Raw genomic sequence first — 19,451 nt, forward strand, 5'->3', positions numbered from 1 at the left:
GCCTTTTAAGTGGGCTGAAGAGAGATTTAGGGTGTCTACCTGCTGGGGTTTGAGAAACTAGCAGCCTCCAGTCGTATCAGAACTGTGATTAACGTCTCATACCCCAGAAGACCACGTGTTGTCCAGACAATATTCAATGACATATACAAACTGCTTTGTTTTTGGTTGTGTTTTTTTTTTGTTTGTTTGTTTTTTGGTTTGGTTGTTTTTTTTGTTTATTTTTATTTTGTTGATTGTTGCTTTGTTTTTTAAGTTCAACCTTTTCCGTACAGATGCTTTTTCTTTCTCAATTTTTCTAGTTTAATTAGAAAAATTAAACTGCCTATTAAAATTAAACTGCTGCCTATTTCAATAATTAGAACTTCATTTTTGTTAGTGTTTCTACCACTATTATTTGGTTTTCCACCCAATTTTATCCCGTAAAGTTTTCTGTTTGCTTGTTTTGGTTTGATTTATAGCATTTTTGTCTTTCCTCTCTACTTGGTGGAGGTGGGGTACTGTGTCTGATCAGGTTAGCAAAGAGCTGCTGACCTCAAGGGAACCACGCAACTGGGCACCCCCAGAAGGTGGTTTTTTTTTTTCAGGTTGTATCAAAGTACCCTACTGTACATCTATATTGCTCTGTCTCCCTCTTTCTGTGTGCCTCTCTTCTTTTTGTCAATATTCCTTTTACCCACCCCCTCTCCCTTTTTTTCTTTTTTTTTTCTTATCACTCGGTCCTCCTTTCTTTCATCCCTTTTTTGCTCTTCAACCTTCTCACCCTTCTGGTCCTGTAACCTTAGTCCACAGGCACAAGAACTTAAAGAGCAAGAGGAAGTGAAAGGAAAATTAGGGCAAGGAAACAGATAAAAGAAATCACTCATGAGGAAGAATCAGCAGAAAACTCCAGGCAACATGAAGAACCAGTCCAGAACAACCCCGCCAAGGGACCATGAGGTAGCTACTGCAGAGGATTCCACCTATAAAGAAATGTTAGGAATGACAGGGAATTTAGAATACACATGTTGAAAACAATGAAAGAAATGATGGAAACAATGAAGGAAACTGCTAATAAAGTGGAAAATAACCAAAAGGAAATTCAAAAACAGAATCAAATAAGAGACGAACGATATGAAGAATATAAAAAGGCTATAGCAGAGCTGAAGGAAATGAAACAGTCAATTAGGGAACTTAAAGATGCAATGGAAAGTATCAGCAACAGGTTAGACCATGCAGAAGAAAGAATTTCAGAGGTAGAAGACAAAGTTTTTGAGATAACTCAGATAGTAAAAGAGGCAGAAAAGAAGACAGAGAAAGCAGAACGTTCACTGTCAGAATTATGGGACTTTATGAAGCATTCCAACATACGAGTTATAGGAATTCCAGAAGGGGAAGAAGAATGCCCCAGAGGAATGGAAGCCATACTAGAGAATATTATAAAAGAAAATTTCCCAAATATCACCAAAGATTCGGACACACTGCTTTCAGAGGGCTATCGGACCCCAGGTCGCCTCAACTCTAACCGAGCTTCTCCAAGACACATTGTGATGAACCTGTCCAAAGTCAAGACAAAAGAAAAGATTCTGCAAGCTGCCAGGAGTAAGCGCCAGTTGACCTACAGGGGCAAATCCATCAGAGTGACCGCAGACTTCTCTAATGAAACTTTCCAAGCAAGAAGACAATGGTCATCTACCTTTAATCTACTTAAACAGAACAATCTCCAGCCCAGAATTCTGTACCCTGCTAAGCTAAGCTTAAAAATTGACACAGAAATCAAATCATTTACGGATATACAAACATTGAGGAAATTCGCCACAACAAGACCAGCTCTACAGGAAATACTTCAACTGTTCTGCACACTGACCACCACAATGGATCAGCAGCAAAGTAAGAACTCAGAAATTAAAGGACAGAACCTAACCTCCACACTGATGCAAAAGATAAAACTAAGCAATGGACTCTCACAAAATAAGACGAATAGAATACTACCACACTTATCAATTATCTCAATAAATGTTAATGGCTTGAATTCCCCACTGAAGAGACATAGATTGGTTGACTGGATTAAAAAACACAAGCCATCCATTTGCTGTCTGCAAGAAACACACCTGGCTTCAAAAGACAAATTAAAGCTCTGAGTCAAGGGTTGGAAGACAATTTTTCAGGCAAATGGAATTCAGAAGAAAAGAGGAGTTGCAATCTTATTTTCAGATACATGTGGCTTTAAAGCAACTAAAGTCAAAAAAGACAAAGATGGTCATTTTATATTGGTCAAGGGAAAAATACAACAAGAAGACATTTCAATTCTAAATATTTATGCACCCAATTTAAATGCTCCCAGATTCTTGAAACAGACCTTACTCAGTCTGAGCAATATGATATCTGATAATACCATAATAACAGGGGACCTTAAAACTCCTCTTACAGAGCTGGACAGATCCTCTAAACAGAAATTAAACAAGGATATAAGAGGTTTAAATGAGACCCTAGAACAACTGTGCTTGATAGACGCATATAGAACACTCCATCCCAAAGATAAAGTATATACATTCTTCTCATCACCCCATGGAACATTCTCCAAAATTGATCATATCCTGGGACACAAAACAAATATCAACAGAATCAAAAGAATTGAAATTTTACCTTGTATCTTCTCAGACCATAAGGCACTAAAGGTGGAACTCAACTCTAACAAAAATGCTCGACCCCACCCAAAGGCATGGAAATTAAACAATCTTCTGTTGAAAAACAGATGGGTGCAGGAAGAAATAAAACAGGAAATCATTAACTTCCTTGAGCATAACAACAATGAAGACACAAGCTACCTAAACTTGTGGGATACTGCAAAAGCAGTTTTCAGAGGAAAATTCATCACTTTAGATGCCTACATTCGAAAAACAGAAAGAGAGCACATCAACAATCTCACAAGAGATCTTATGGAATTGGAAAAAGAAGAACAATCTAAGCCTAAACTCAGTAGAGAAAAAGAAATATCCAAAATCAAATCAGAGATCAATGAAATTGAAAACAAAAGAATCATTCAGAAAATTAATGAAACAAGGAGTTGTTTTTTTGAAAAAATAAATAAAATAGATAAACCATTGGCCAGACTAATGAGGAATAGAAAAGTAAAATCTCTAGTAACCTCAATCAGAAATGATAAAGGGGAAATAACAACTGATCCCACAGAGATACAAGAGATCATCTCTGAATACTACCAGAAACTCTATGCCCAGAAATTTGACAATGTGAAAGAAATGGATCAATATTGGGAATCACACCCTCTCCCTAGACTCAGCCAGGAAGAAATAGAGCTCCTGAACAGACCAATTTCAAGCACTGAGATCAAAGAAACAATAAAAAATCTTCCAACCAAAAAATGCCCTGGTCCAGATGGCTTCACACCAGAATTCTATCAAACCTTCAAGGAAGAGCTTATTCCTATACTGCAGAAATTATTCCAAAAAATTGAGGAAGAAGGAATCTTCCCCAACACATTCTGTGAAGCAAACATCACCCTGATACCAAAACCAGGAAAAGACCCAAACAAAAAGGAGAATTTCAGACCAATCTCACTCATGAACATAGATGCAAAAATTCTCAACAAAATTCTAGCCAATAGATTACAGCTTATCATCAAAAAAGTCATTCATCATGATCAAGTAGGCTTCATCCCAGGGATGCAAGGCTGGTTTAACATACGCAAGTCTATAAACGTTATCCACCATATTAACAGAGGCAAAAATAAAGATCACATGATCCTCACAATAGATGCAGAAAAAGCATTTGATAAAATACAGCATCCTTTTCTAATTAGAACACTGAAGAGTATAGGTAGAGGTGGCACATTTCTAAAACTGATTGAAGCTATCTATGACAAACCCACAGCCAATATTTTACTGAATGGAGTAAAACTCAAAGCTTTTCCTCTTAGAACTGGAACCAGACAAGGTTGTCCTCTGTCACCTTTACTATTCAATGTAGTGCTGGAAGTTCTAGCCAATACAATTAGGCAAGACAAGGAAATAAAGGGAATCCAAATGGGAGCAGAGGAGGTCAAACTCTCCCTCTTTGCTGACGACATGATCTTATACTTAGAGAACCCCAAAGACTCAACCACAAGACTCCTAGAAGTCATTAAAAAATACAGTAATGTTTCAGGATGTAAAATCAATGTCCACAAGTCAGTAGCCTTTGTGTACACCAATAAGAGTCAAGATGAGAAGCTAATTAAGGACACAACTCCCTTCACCATAGTCTCAAAGAAAATGAAATACCTAGGAATATACCTAACGAAGGAGGTGAAGGACCTCTATAAAGAAAACTATGAAATCCTCAGAAAGGAAGTAGCAGAGGATATTAACAAATGGAAGAACATACCATGCTCATGGCTGGGAAGAATCAACATTGTTAAAATGTCTATACTTCCCAAAGCAATCTACCTATTCAATGCCATTCCTATCAAAATACCAACATCGTACTTTCAAGATTTGGAAAAAATGATTCTGCGTTTTGTATGGAACTGGAAAAAAACCCGTATAGCTAAGGCAAGTTCTCTGTCACAAAAATAAAGCTGGGGGCATCAGCATACCAGATTTTAGTCTGTACTACAAAGCCATAGTGCTCAAGACAGCATGATACTGGCACAAAAACAGAGACATAGACACTTGGAATCGAATTGAAAACCAACAAATGAAACTAACATTTTACAACCACCTAATCTTTGATAAACCAAACAAGAACATACCTTGGGGGAAAGACTCCCTATTCAATAAATGGTGTTGGGAGAACTGGATGTCTACATGTAAAAGACTGAAACTGGACCCACACCTTTCCCCACTCACAAAAATTGATTCAAGATGGAGAAAGGACTTAAATTTAAGGCATGAAACAGTAAAAATCCTCCAAGAAAGCATAGGAAAAACACTGGAAGATATTGGCCTGGGGAAAGACTTCATGAAGAAGACTGCCATGGCAATTGCAACAACAACAAAAATAAACAAATGGAACTTCATTAAACTGAAAAGCTTCTGTACAGCTAAGGAGACAATAACCAAAGCACAGAGACAACCTACACAATGGGAAAGGATATTTGCATATTTTCAATCAGACAAAAGCTTGATAACTAGGATCTATAGAGAACTCAAATTAATCCACATGAAAAAAGCCATCAATCCCATAATATCAATGGGCAAGAGACATGAATAGAACTTTCTCTAAAGACGACAGATGAATGGCTAACAAACACATGAAAAAATGTTCATCATCTCTATGTATTAGAGAAATGCAAATCAAAACAACCCTGAGATATCATCTAACCCCAGTGAGAATGGCCCACATCACAAAATCTCAAAACCGCAGATGCTGGCGTGGATGTGGAGAGAAGGGAACACTTTTACACTGCTGGTGGGACTGCAAACTAGTACAACCTTTCTGGAAGGAAGTATGGAGAAACCTCAAAGCACTCATGCTAGACCTCCCATTTGATCCTGCAATCCCATTACTGGGCATCTACCCAGTAATGAAAAAAATCCTTTTATCATAAGGACTCTTGTACTAGACTGTTTATTGCAGCTCAATTTACAATCGCCAAAATGTGGAAACAGCCTAAATGCCCACCAACCCAGGAATGGATTAACAAGCTGTGGTATATGTATACCATGTAATACTATTCAGCCATTTAAAAAAATGGAGACTTTACATCCTTCGTATTAACCTGGATGGACGTGGAAGACATTATTCTTAGTAAAGCATCACAAGAATGGAGAAGCATGAAACCTATGTACTCAATTTTGATATGAGGACAATTAATGACAATTATGGTTATGGGGGGGAAACAGAAAGAGGGAAGGAGGGAGGGGGGTGGGGCCTTGGTGTGTGTCACACTTTATGGGGGCAAGACATGATTGCAAGAGGGACTTTACCTAACAATTGCAATCAGTGTAACCTGGCTTATTGTACCCTCAATGAATCCCCAACAATAAAAAAAAAAAAAAAGAATTTCATAAACATAAATAAAATAGCAAAAAAAAGAAAACTGGCCAAGCCCAGAATGAGATGAACACCACTAAGGTTATGCATACCCCATGCTATGAGATGGCAGCCAGTTATGAACACTGAGCTTGCCATCAAACAGCCCCCGGGTAGGGCTCCTGGCCTCCCCTCTGGGTGTCCTCTGTCCCTCCCCTTCAAAGAGTAGCCCAAATCCAAGGTTTTGTTTTTGGTCCGCTGCTAGTTAATCCTCAGAAGACACCTTGCTTTCATTTCAACTCGCTATGGTAAGTTTCCAAAAACCTCAGCAGAAGATGGAAGATTTAATGGAGAGCAGAAGCGCCTTGGAAGAGCTGTTTCTAAGCTATGATTTTAACAGCCTTGGCTCTCTGGGCTCTAGGAGGGCAAGGGGAGGAATGTTACCCCTCTTGAAACCTTTCTCCCATTTCCTGCTTTTTCTCCAAAGCAGCCTTTCATCTAGGACTCTCAGACATCCCGCCCCTGTGTCATCCACAACCAGTGGGCCCTGAGGCCCTGTGTTCTCTATCCCCTCCCAGCCACCTCTCCGAACAGGTGCTCTTCTCCCTGGCAAGCTTCAAACCACCCTCAGCCTGCACCTATGAGGTGGCATTATCCTCCCTGCAATTCCTCTTATCTCTGTCATCCAGCATGTAGCCAGCAGGGTGCCTGCCACGTGTGACAGCAGCCAGTATTTTTAATTTGGCTAAGAGAATGATCTCTTTGTCTCTCTCCCTACCCAGGCCTGCGGGTCAGCGGAAGACTCCTCATTACCTCTGCTCCACCTGTGTGCTGGGGTTCATACCGCCTCCACACCCTTCTTGCCCTCTGTCCTGCCTGTTCAAACCCTGCCCTACCAAGCCCTACTCAGTTAACAAACCCAAGCATTGCTCTAGTGCCCTCCCACATATTAACTCATTTAACCCTCGTGTCACTAGATGGACAGGACAGTACTACTCCCGCACTCATTTTACAGATGAGGAACTGAAGCCCAAAGAGGTCAAACAGCTAATCTGGGGCAGAGACTGGACTTGGAGTCAGACTGTCTCACACCCTTCCTTTTTAACCACTCTGCCAAGTGGCCTTTCCCTCCCTCCCCAGAACGAGCCCACTCATTTACCGTAGCAATAGAAAGCTATTCCCACATCTGATACGGAGTAAAGTAACAGTGGAGAAGTTGGTATACATAGACCAATGTGTCTTATGGGGGGTATTAGAGCTGTATCCACATATTCTCTTGTGTCTGCGCCATCATATCTAGCCTCAGCCCAGCAGAGGCTTCTGCTCCCTCCTGGGTTCTCTGCACCTCATCGCACTGGGTAGAGGTGTTTGAAACCCTGCCCTGACCAGTAGCCTGAGAGAAAGAAGGCGGTACGGCAGATCTGTCCAGGCAGTCCCAAAAGGCGACCCTCCACTACACAGCGCGTCGGTCCGCAGTCCGCAGATCTCATGCACTTGCTGCTCTCTGGCGGCCGAAGCCGGGAGCCCAGGGACCCGGGAATCGCGCCTTCTACGCCCTTTGCGCCCAAGGGCACCCACTAGTGACCAAGACGCTGGGAAGAGGGTGGGAGGGAAAGGGTGGCAGCTGAAGGCAAAAAGGGAGGGGGTCCGGGAGACGCTGGGGAAGGAGCATGACGAGGACCGCGAGGACTGGGGGCGGGCGTGGGCTCCTGCGGTGAGGCGTGGGTGGCTGCTGCGAGACCCCAGCGCTCACCAGCGCCGCAGCCGTTCTGAACCCCGACACATCTGCTTGCCTTGAGAGCTGGAACCCTTCTCTTGGGGAGCGTGGTGCCCCTTCCCTCCGCTTCCGTCGCCCCCTCCTCCCCACTGGCGCTGCCCCTCCTCCGTCCCGCCCCCCGAGCCTAGTTGGGAGCACCGCAGTGGCCGCTGCCTGCACCGCCCGGCCCCGGAGCCGCCGCTTTGCCCGCTTGCCCGAGCACGCTCAGAAAGCCGCGCGCGTCGCCGGCCCCAGCTCTTCAGTCCGGCTCCACCGCCGGCCTCCGGGAACTCGCGCCGCACAGGGGCCGGGCAGTTTCGCTCTCTGGCAGCCGCGCTCCGCATCACAGCAACTTGGGCAGGACCCCGACGGGACCCGCGCACCGGGCTGAATCCGGAGCCGCGCGGCTATGCCCCGTGTCCCCCTCCCAGCCAGTAGTTCATCTTGCGCCGGGGTCCGGCCCCCGACGGCCACGCGTTGAGATGACTTTCCGCGACCTCCTGAGCGTCAGTTTCGAGGGACCTCACCCGGACAGTAGTGCTGGGACCTCCAGCGCGGGCGGCGGCGGGGGCGGCGCGGGCGGCACGGCAGCCTCGGAGGGCCCGGCAGTGGGTGGCGTGCCGGGGGGCGCAGGGAGCGGCGAGGACAACCGGAGCTCCGCGGGGGAGCCGGGGAGCTCGGGCGCCGCCGGAGAGGTGAACGGCACTGCGGCCGTCGGGGGGCTGGTGGTGAGCGCGCAGGGAGTGGGCGTGGGCGTCTTCTTGGCAGCGTTCATCCTCACGGCGGTGGCAGGCAACCTGCTTGTCATCCTCTCGGTGGCCTGCAACCGCCACCTGCAGACGGTCACCAACTATTTCATTGTGAACCTGGCCGTGGCTGATCTGCTGCTGAGCGCCACGGTGCTGCCCTTCTCGGCCACCATGGAGGTTTTGGGTTTCTGGGCCTTTGGCCGGGCCTTCTGCGACGTGTGGGCCGCCGTGGACGTGCTGTGCTGTACAGCCTCCATCCTCAGCCTCTGCACCATCTCCGTGGACCGCTACGTGGGCGTGCGCCACTCACTCAAGTACCCGGCCATCATGACCGAGCGCAAGGCGGCAGCCATCCTGGCGCTGCTCTGGGCCGTGGCCCTTGTGGTGTCCGTAGGGCCGCTGCTGGGCTGGAAGGAACCGGTGCCCCCAGACGAGCGCTGCTGCGGCATCACGGAGGAGGCAGGCTATGCTGTCTTCTCCTCCGTGTGCTCCTTCTACCTGCCCATGGCGGTGATTGTGGTCATGTACTGCCGCGTGTACGTAGTCGCGCGCAGCACCACGCGCAGCCTCGAGGCGGGCGTCAAGCGAGAGCGGGGCAAGGCCTCGGAAGTGGTGCTGCGCATCCACTGTCGCGGGGCGTCCACGGGTGCCGACGGGGCGCACGGGACGCGCAGTGCCAAGGGCCACACCTTCCGCAGCTCGCTCTCCGTGCGCCTGCTCAAGTTCTCCCGCGAGAAGAAAGCGGCCAAGACGCTGGCCATCGTCGTGGGCGTCTTCGTGCTCTGCTGGTTCCCCTTCTTCTTCGTCCTGCCGCTCGGTGAGTGACCCCTCTCCCACCAGCCTCTTCTCTTCCTCCCTGAACACTCCCTTCCTGGCCCCCAGATTTGGCTGACCCTCCCCCTGAACACCAAAGGTCGGGGCCTCGGAAGAGGCCGCTGTGCGCCCACCATTTCTCAGGGCCGACTAGAGGCTCTTCGCGCTTGCTGGCTTTGTCTCAACCGGAGTTTAACTTTTCTGTCCTTCCCCTCTTCTATTACCAGCCCTGGGCTTAGGCTCCTGACCCTTTAAAAATAAAAGACTGTGGAAATCTATGCGGGCATCTGCCCACAGTGTGTGTCCCCATATACTTATCCCTGGGCGGGGGCGGGGGTGGGGTGCAGAGGGGGTGGCCCACATGTACTCATCCATTCGTGGGCAGCAAACCCTAGCCAGTCAACAGGTACAGCAGCTGACAGGAGAAGCCACCTGCCCTACCCAGCACTCGTTCCGTTAGGAAGCCAGCCCGGTTTTGAGAACCAGTTGGTGTATTTGAGCTCCCTGGGCTCTCCCTTTCCAAATCTCTAGGAAAGAAGGGGAACTGTGTATGGGCACAGAGAAAGGTATAGGGCAGGTTATCAAATGGAAAGTTATTATTGCTAACGGTCATTTCTTACATACCCCAAGTGATTTAGTTCTCCCAAGCTGCTTTGCAGTCTTGAGAGGTGGGCACCTGCTCTCAGAGGCTTCCTCCTATGCCTCTCTTAGAAGGGGTGAGTCTGGGTCTGAGGCCTGGACCAGGGCAGGGAGGGGCAGGGGAACAGCATCCCTGGGACACATTTGTACAGTCACACCCATGGCTTCCACTTTCACCAGCCCAAAGTCCTCCCCTGCCTTTTCCCAGGCCCGGCTCCTTCCACATTGTTCAGCTAAGTCAGGAAAGAGACAATGGCCACCCTCCTGTGCCCCTGCAGGTCCTCTCCACACCACAGTCACAGTGACCTTTATGCATTATAAATGAGACATGTCATGCTCTCTGGCTACACTCCCTCATTGCTTTCACACTGTCCTGAGAACAAAATCCAGACTCTGCCATCGCCTGTGAGACAGTGACCTTTAATTTTATTATTGTCCAAATCAAAATGGGACACTATGAGTATTTACATCAGGACCACAAGCCAGAACTGGGGTCTCCCTCCCTATAAGGAAAGCCCCAAGTGAGGGCCACTTCTCCCCCACCCTCTCACAGCCATGCAGCTCTTCCCTCTGTTCCCTGCATGCTCCAGCACCTCTGGCCCTCTCTGGGGTCCTTGCCCAAGCTCCTGCCTGTCCCTGGGCCTTTGTACTTGCTGTCTCAACTGCCCTTCCCAACCTCTGTTGGCTAACTCTGTATCCTTTAGGCCTCAGCTGAAATGTTCCCTCTTTAGAGCTTTCTTGGACCCATCAGTCTCCGCGTGTCCTTTTGCTTAGTTCCTCCCTTGAAGCACAAGGTTCTCTTCCTCCACTAGCTCGGCGGTTATAATTACTTCTGTGTGTGTGGCTTGGGTTGGTGTCTGGTTTCTCTTACTGGCCTGGAAGCTCTGTGAGGACAGGGCTGTGGCGCCCCTGTCATCACTGAATCCACAGCACTCAGCACCATGCTTGGCATGTAAATGCTGCAGTGAGGACCACATGCTTTGGTGCCAGAGGGCCTGGGTTTTAATCCCAGCTCTGCCTCTTTCCTGCTAGCTGTGTAACTTCAGGAAAATCCCTTAACACCCCTCCCCATCCCACCCCATCCCTGCACGCCTGTTTCTTCACCTATAAAATAGAGATGGTGGTGGTAGTAATAATGCCTACCTACAGGGCTGTGTGTGAATTCAGTGAGTTGTTACATTTGAATGTAACTGTCCTACATGGTAGGAGCCCTGGAAGCTCTTCCTGTATAGTAGATGCTCACTCAGTACAGGGGAAGGAACGAATAAATCACCCACTTGAAAATCAGCCCAGGGCAGCAGTAGGGAGGGAGTGAAAAAGGACTGTAAACAATGCACTGGGAGGAGGGTTAGCAGGAAGATGGATGTTGGGGCTCATCCCCCAGACACTCATTGCACCCAAGGATTTCAAGGCCCCAAGCCACTGACCTGCCTTGCCCAGCTGTGCCCTGCACCTGAGTGTCCTCCTTGTCCCCCTGCTCTGAGTCCACACCAACCCCTTAGGGAAAGCTCCATCTGTGCAGAGAATGCCACCTACGCTTTTTTTTTTTCCTTTTTTGCTTTAACTTCCTTTGAAACTTAGGAGAAAATAAAACAAGCACCCATGTACCTGGAATCACCCATACTGACCCGATGTTAACATTTTCCCATATTTGCCTTAGATTTCTTTCTCTTTTTTTTCCCCAAAGAAATGGAACACAGCCACAACTCCCTTCTTTGCCCCCGTCCCTTTCTCTCGCTCTCTCTGCCTCCCCAGAGGGAAATCTGGTGTTTATCACTCCCGTGCATGTTTATACTCTTAACTACACACATCTGTATCCATAACAATACATCATATTGTTTTGTGTGTCTTTAGAATTTACGTAAGTGCGTGCACGCATACACACACACATGATCCTTCAGGGTGCTATTTCACTCAGTGTGAAGATGAAGCTAGGTTTATCTCTACTGGGCCATTTTCATAACAATACATTTGAGACTATTCCATGGTGTGTGGAATCATGGTGTGTGGATCAAGTCTTCTGCTCAGCATCGGGGGTTTGTAACTTTTCACTGTTCTGTCAACACTGAAAAAGCTACTGCTTTTTTTGAGGTTTAGATCACATGTCTCCCTCTTCCAGGAAGTCATCCCTAAATGTCCATGGCCTTTGCTGGCACACACACAAGTCTTTCTCAGTCCCTGTATTTCTGCTACTCCCCACACAGGACGTGAGGAATAGGGGCGGGAGGCCTTATATGCTCTTTCCTACTGGTCTGTGCTGCCTTAGCCTCCCAGGACACCCCTCTGAGAGCACGAGAGGAGAGGGCAGGGATGCTGGTGGAGCTGGTGCAGCTGAATTAAGCGGAAGCTGGCAATGACAAGAAAACACAACAGAGGCCAAGTAAGGAAACAAGGAAACAGAATATTCCAATCTGCCTCAGTATGGCTTAGAGGGCGGGGGCAGCAGAAAGGGAGAGCACAACCCACTTGAAGCAAGAGGGGCCTGGAGGCTGTGCAAGATTGAGAAGGGGCCAGGAGGTCCTGACACCCCCAGCACAGGACCCAGGTCCAGGGGTGGGAGGAGGTGCTTTTGAAGGAAGAGGGGCATTCTGAGAAGTACAGCAACTTTTTGAGGGCATTATGAGCCCCAGGGAGCAGGCAGATCTTGATATGGGGATGCCAGGTGTGCTGGGGGGTAGGGGACATTGGGAACTTGGATACAGCGCTGAGGATGGAGGCAGTTGCAGGAGCATGGGGTGCAGCCTCCCAGAAAGAGGACAGCAGGAGAAGAGAAGAGAGGATCTGGGAAAGAGCCTTGGGGAGCACCCACTTTGGAAGAATCAAAGGAGGCAGAGGATATGGCAGCCAGGAGAGGGACGGCTGCTTGAGTGGCACCTTCCTCCTCCCAGGTCCCAGGCACCACAGCAGGTGTGAGGAGCACCAGAAATGGAGGGACTGAGAAAAATCAAGGACAAGGCCAACACAGGCCCTGGCAGTGAAGGCTCCCGGTAGGGCCACATCCTGGGAACTGTCAAGCAGATCTGGGATCCCCTCACCCACACTTCGATGCACAGAGCCAAAGCAGAGATGGGAGCTGCCGAGCAGCCCAGACAGCCCAAGGGACATCAGAGCCTTTGGGGAGGGCCTGGAGTTCCAGAAGGATGTTGGCACAGTGGCCACAGACTGCCATCTATAAAGCAGGACAGCTGTGGCTTAGGCAAGAGAACAGCACCACAGAACAGATGTCCTGAGCCATGGGGCCTTCTAGGGTCTCGAGTAACTGGGAAAGACAGGGACACAGGAACCAGCATCTAAAATCCTAAGGGTCACAGAGAGGGGCTAGGATCATCCCCCACACCTCCACCTGCCCCTCTTTCCCTGAGATGAGTAACTGCAGGGCATATGGTACCCTGGGGCAGGCAGAGGATCCAGAGGACCTCAGGTCTCATGTGCCTGACACTGGGATTCTGAGCAGCAAGGCTGGAAAGGCAGCACCGGTCCCTGTGGGCCCCTAGGCTGCACTGGGGTGCCAGAGAGTAGTGTGTGGACCCGAGAAGTGCCCCTCACCCTGGGGAGAGGGCACCCTCCTGCCTATATTCCATGCTGACACCCAGCTAAGCCTTCTGCTCTGTACAGAGTGACCCAAGACAGTACAGTCTGTACCTGTTGACTGGCATTTGCTAGTAGCATGCCCCTTTCCATCTCACAGGTGTTCCAGTTTGGATGGTAGAGTGTAGGGACACCAAGCCTTGGAGCCTATGGAGGAGGGGCTCTGGGAAGCCCCACATGATGGGTATAGACCCCTCACTCCAGTGAGCTGATGCAGGGCTGGGTGCCACAGAACCTCACAGGAAACCGAAAATGGGCCCATCTCACAGGGAACCTTCAGCCTCATGCCCAGAGGAGCCCAGACTTTCAGAGTGTCTCTATCAGAACGCTGAGAGAGTCTGCTGCTTTGCACTGCCCTGAAGGACCCCGAGAAAGGGGACATAGCCCAGGTGGGCCTGCATCACTGGGAGGGGTGGGCCAGCTGGAAATGTGCCTGATTATAGCATCTGCCCCAAAATGCTTGGTGCAAGTCTCCCACCCCTAGAGGTCTGGACCAGTTGTTGGGTGGAGAAATACAGGTCATCCTCTCTGCAGGTAAAAGGGGGACAGGAGGAACTGAGGAAACCCTGCCCCAGGCAAGGACCCACCTGCAGAGGAGTTATCTTCCTCTCCTGGTGCCTCCAAAGGCCATGCCTCTCCTGGGTGTTTTCATGGTGGCTGCACCTCACCGTGTTTGGCTTCGCCCTGTTTTGGCAAGTGCCCCAGCCATGCCCAGAGGAGATTTATGCATGCGAGTGCACACATGAACACACATATACACACAAAAAAAATACATCCCTACCTCCTGGGGTCTTGGCATCCAGGTGACCACAAACATAGACAGACCCAGGCTTGCACTCCCAGCTGTCTCGTTGAGTGGGTCACCAAACATCACTGGCCATTGTATGAGTCTCTGGACACTATACACAAAGCAGCCCCAAATACTGAGGGTACAGGGCCCCTTCCAAATGCACCTCAAGGCATACAAGCTGCCCAGAGGCTCCAATATCAAAAGACCAGGACAGCCCAGCCAGTGTCCCAGCACCCTACTGCAGCCACACTTGGGCCCCTCTCTGAGGGTCTGTGCTCTGTGATAGGATATGCCTTCCTGACACCCCTGGACTTAGGTGTCCCATGTGCTCCTGAATTATTCTGCATGCACTTTTATCCCAGTGCACTGTCATTGTCAATATTCAGATTTGTAGCATGAGTGGGAGGGCAGAGGGAGCTGTGCATGTGTGGGCACAGAGAGCAGCAGTATGGGAGGGATACCCTGTAGTTTGGAAAACCTGGAATGTGTAGTCTATGGGAGGAGGGGGAGAGATGACGTCAGATGCCATCAGCAGGAAATAGATAAACTGTGTATTCATACCCTGGACTGTTGTACCCCCAGGAGAAATAATGAGCTACTGATACAATGTGGATGAATTTCACGGACATTATACTGAGCAAATAAGCCAGATCTTTAAAGTGCACATATTACATGATTCTGTGTATATTGAATTCAGAAACAAGAAACTAATCAATGATGATAAAAGTCAGATAGTGGTTACCCTTGGGGGATGGGTTACTCAGTGGAAGGGAGTGCTAGGAAAACTTCTGAATGGCTGAGAGCATGCTGTATGGGGACCTGGACAGTAATTACATGGCTGCATGCTGTGCAAAGTCATCAAGCTGTATGCTTAAGGTTTATGCACTTTATAAAACTGTCTCTATGTAATGCCTTAGTGATGGCAAGAGAGAAGACAGGAGGGAGGCTGTGAGCCATGCTGAGGAATTGGTGTCCAGGATCGAAGGCACACTTTGGTGGCACACTTTGTGCAGAGAGTGGATTCGACGTATGTGTCTTGAGAGTTGGCCAAGTGCTGAAAGCTCCCTGGCGTTGTGCAGTGGTCTGCAGAGACAAGGGGACAGGGCGAGGGGTGCTTTGTCAGAGGTCCTCAGTAATGATATCGCTGTCCCCTGACCCCAACACCTGAAGAAGAGGCTGGTCTTCGTCTCCTGTGGCTCCTGGCACATAGTGTGTGCTCAGTGAATCTGTGCAGTGGAAGGAAGCCACAGAACCCATGGCCTCTTCACATGCTGCCATGCCAAGGGTCTGGGTGGCAAAGCATAGACCTCTATTTTTTTATTTTTCTTAATTTTATTTTGCTGTGGTAAAAGCACTTACCATGAGATGATCTACCCTCTTTGCCAATTTTTAAGCATAAATACAATTTTGTTACGTATAGCCACGGTCTTATACGGCAGATCTCTCAGATTTAGTCATCTTGCCAAACTGAAACTTTATGCCCATTGATTAGCAGCTCCCCATTCACCCTCCCTCCAGCCCCTGGCAACCACAGTTCCTCTCGTTGGTTCTATGAATTTAACCATCTTAGAGACCTTATGTAAGGGGAGTCACGCAGCCTTTGTCCTTCTGAGACTGGCTTCCCTGATGTAGAATAATAGCTCTTTATTTAAAACCAACCATCCTTACTAGTGATGGGTTAGGGGTGATCCCTCATTTATGTGACCTAAAAAAATTTTTGAACAGAACAGCTGACTTTTATTGATTGAATGTTATGAATAAGCAATGAGCTAGAGTTTTTCTGTCAGCATGGGAAGTTTCAAACACATATATAAGTAGAGAGAATAATATAATGAACCCCCTTGTACATGTGACCCAGCTTCATTCAGCCCAAGGCTAATTTTGGTCCATCTGAACTCCCACCCACTTTCCCACCACTGCAGATTATTTTGAAGAACATCCCAGTCATCCTATCACTTAATCTATAAATTCTTAAATGTATTTTTTTAGACAAACTTTTTAAGAAATAATCACAATCCAGCCAGGCAGGATGGCTCACACCTGTAACCTCTGGGTAGCCAAAATTGTTTAAGGCCGAGAGTTTGAGAACAGCCTGAGCAACATACAAGACCCTGTCTCTACAAAAAACTGAGAAATTAGCCATGCATGGTGGTCCACCTATAGTCCCAGCTACTATGGAGGCTGAGGCAGGAGGATCTCTTAAGCCCGGGAGTATGAGGTTGCAGTAAGCTAAGATGACACCACCATACTCCAACCTGGGCAACAGAGTGAGACCCTGTCTCCAAATAAACAAATAACCACAATATATTATAACGCATAAAAAATAATTATTTAATATCATCAAATATCTACTTAGTGTTCAAATGTTATCTATTGCCTGATATATGTTTAGTTTGTTTGTTAGAAGAAAGATTCAAAAGAGGGCCACACACTGTGTGTGGTCAATTTGCCTGCTAGGTTTCTTTAATTGATAAGTCCTCCATCTTTTTTTTTCCAGTTTATTTAGTGAAGAAACCAGATTGTTTGTCCCAAGGTGTGTCCCATGGTCTGTAGGCTGCATCTCCATGGGGCCATTTAACATGTCCTCTATTCCCCATACTTCCTGTAAGCTAGTTTGATCAGATTCAGCTTCACTCTGGCAAGAATTCTTGTCTTTGGTGGTGTCAAGACTGACCTGTCCATTTTAAAGAGGCTCATTAGCCTTTCAGCCATTGATGGTACCTGCACCCCTTGTATTCCTGGGACTTAAAGTAATGATATTCTAATTTTATATCATTCTTTCTGCATTTATTCCCTAGCATTTTAAAATGAACTCACCACTAACTATATGGTCAAAATGGTCTGTGCAGGAAAAACAGGAGAGATGCTTGGTGTTCCTCTTTATTTATTAGAGGAAACATCAGTTCTCTAGTGTTCTTTGCAGACGTGACCACTGAAGTTGTTTTAGTGTCATGATTATGTCATTGTTTTTAGAAATCCCTGCTGTTCCAACACATTATAGACATCACTGGGGCTTGGCCAGTGGGCACCCCTTCAAGTTGGCTCCTGAGACCTTCAGCATGACCCAGAGAATCTTGAGCTCTTCTTTGCTTTCTGGTCTGATGAGCTATTTTGGGCCCAGCTTGTATTTTTTCTGCCTTAAAACTGAAATTAGCCATTCCTCTAACGAACAGTGGTGTCTTTGAATGGAAAATGATAATACAAAGACCACTGTCTCATTTCTCGACTGTTCACTGATACTAAGTTGGTCACTGATTCAGTGGACAGAGCTAGGAAATACATTTTATTTTTTATATAAGAAAAACACGACACTGATGGGGCGGGCCTCTGGTCTTGAACACAGATCCCTCCTTCTCTGAGGGTCTTGTCTGCTGCCTGGCTCCTGCTGATAGGTTTTCTCAACCATTTGATAAATTATTTATTGCTCTTCCCCACTCATTAAAAACTTGGATATTGGGGTCACAAGCTATCTTTCCACCTCTCATCCCTACCCTGGCCACTAGTGTGACTCCATTGTGCTGAGGCTGACCTATGATGACACTCTGGCTTCGAGACTATAGAGACTATATATAGTCTTCCCCCTCTGCCCCTCCTCCTGGGACTGTGCCCTGGTCCATGTGCCCACCTTTGTCTGTCTCTCCCAGTCACCTAAGTCCTTCTACTGCTGTTCTCCCTGATTAGCTCCCATTATACCTGACCACTGACCTCAATCTTGACCAAGACTTCCCCTCCAGCCCCTCACCTTGTCCTCCAGTTGACTACATCCCTCCTTTTCCCTAGCCAGCTATCCTGAACAATCTGCCACTTCCTCATCTCACCTCCACCTACTTCTGTGAGTCCCAAATCCTGGACCAGGCCATTCCTCCTGGGAAATGTTTAACAGTTGGCTCTGAGACAGGGCCTAATGTGTAGCCATCTGCCCCTTTCCATGGTGTAAATATTCCAAAGAGAATTGAAAATTTAACAAGCTAGTGCAAACCAACGCCTACCTGAGCACTTTTGCTAAACAAAAACCACACTTTCCATAGTCAGGTCTCCGGCTCAGGACAGCCCCCAGGGTCTCCCTCAAAGTCCTGTGGGGTGTTCATCAGCTCTAACTCTCTCAAAGGACTTCTGCTTCTCCCTTTGAGCCTGTCACTCCCCCCATCTGCCCTGTGTCTCAGCACAAGGCATCTCTATGTGTCACCTGAGATCCAAACCAGGCACCTGGGCAGCAGCCCCACTTCTTTCCTCACCCTCCTGGCCAGTCACTCCAAACTCTCAAACATCCCTTCAGTCTATTTCAGTTTTGCCATCTCCACTCTTCCATCTTAATTAACTAATTAATTAATCCACAAACACATATATTCTTTTTTTTTTTTACAAACACATATATTCTATGTGCCAGGCACTATTCAAATCATTTCTCCTCCTGACAGTCCTTGAGGTAGATGCTATTAGCAACTCCACTTTACAGACAAGAAAACTGAGGCACAGAGAGGTTGAGTAACATGACCAAAGCCCCCAGTTCATACCTGTCAGTTCTGAAATTAGAACCCAGGCAGTTTGGCTCCAGAGTCCTTGTCACTTCTTGCCTGGGTCAGAGATCATCAGGTGGGGACAGGGTTAAGGATTAGTCATCAGCCATGTTTTCAGCTTTAAGTCACACCAAGCCCTTCAGGCCTTACATACATCCCCTAGCCTCAGTTCCATGTTCCTTTATGCCTTTAGATGCTGGCCTTGAGGGGGGTCCTGAGCATTGCCATGACCCCTTCCTACTTGGCCTGATCCTCTCACAGACCCTGGCAGATCCCTAGAATCCTTGAGTCCATCCCTTAAAAGGAAGCCTCTGAGTTCCCAAGCCCGTCTCTGGCCCCACCTGAGCCCTGCCCAATTGTGCACCCTGTACATGCTGGAGGGTGTGACTTCCCTTACTCTGCGGGTGGTCACCCAGGAAATTGGGGCCCTGGAGAGCTGGTATGGGGCCTGGTGGGCAATGTCCAGGCATCTCAGTGCTGGGTCTCCTGGACAGAGGGGCCACTGCCTGGGGACCTTCTATCCCCAGTGTAAGTGCTACTCTGCTGAGACCTGTGAACCATTTGTCAGGGTGGCCTCAGAGACAAAAGGCTCAGGCTTGGATCAGGGTCCAGTCTGGCTGAGCACAAGGACCACTGAGCCTTGATCACTC

At 47.9% G+C, this 19,451-nt stretch overlaps 1 protein-coding gene across 1 annotated transcript in view; it reads left to right on the plus strand.

Moving 5' to 3' along the window:
* Positions 1-7,835: 7,835 nt before the first annotated feature.
* The window catches only part of ADRA1D (adrenoceptor alpha 1D), a 30,826-nt gene continuing 19,210 nt past the window's right edge, over positions 7,836-19,451 (plus strand). Inside the window, exon 1 of the mRNA XM_053573957.1 lies at positions 7,836-9,271. Coding sequence (XP_053429932.1) covers positions 8,188-9,271 — 1,084 coding nt within the window. The 5' untranslated portion in view covers positions 7,836-8,187. The remainder of the gene's footprint in view (positions 9,272-19,451) is intronic.

Source organism: Nycticebus coucang, chromosome 21 (assembly GCF_027406575.1).
Source record: "Nycticebus coucang isolate mNycCou1 chromosome 21, mNycCou1.pri, whole genome shotgun sequence".
Lineage (NCBI taxonomy): Eukaryota > Metazoa > Chordata > Mammalia > Primates > Lorisidae > Nycticebus > Nycticebus coucang.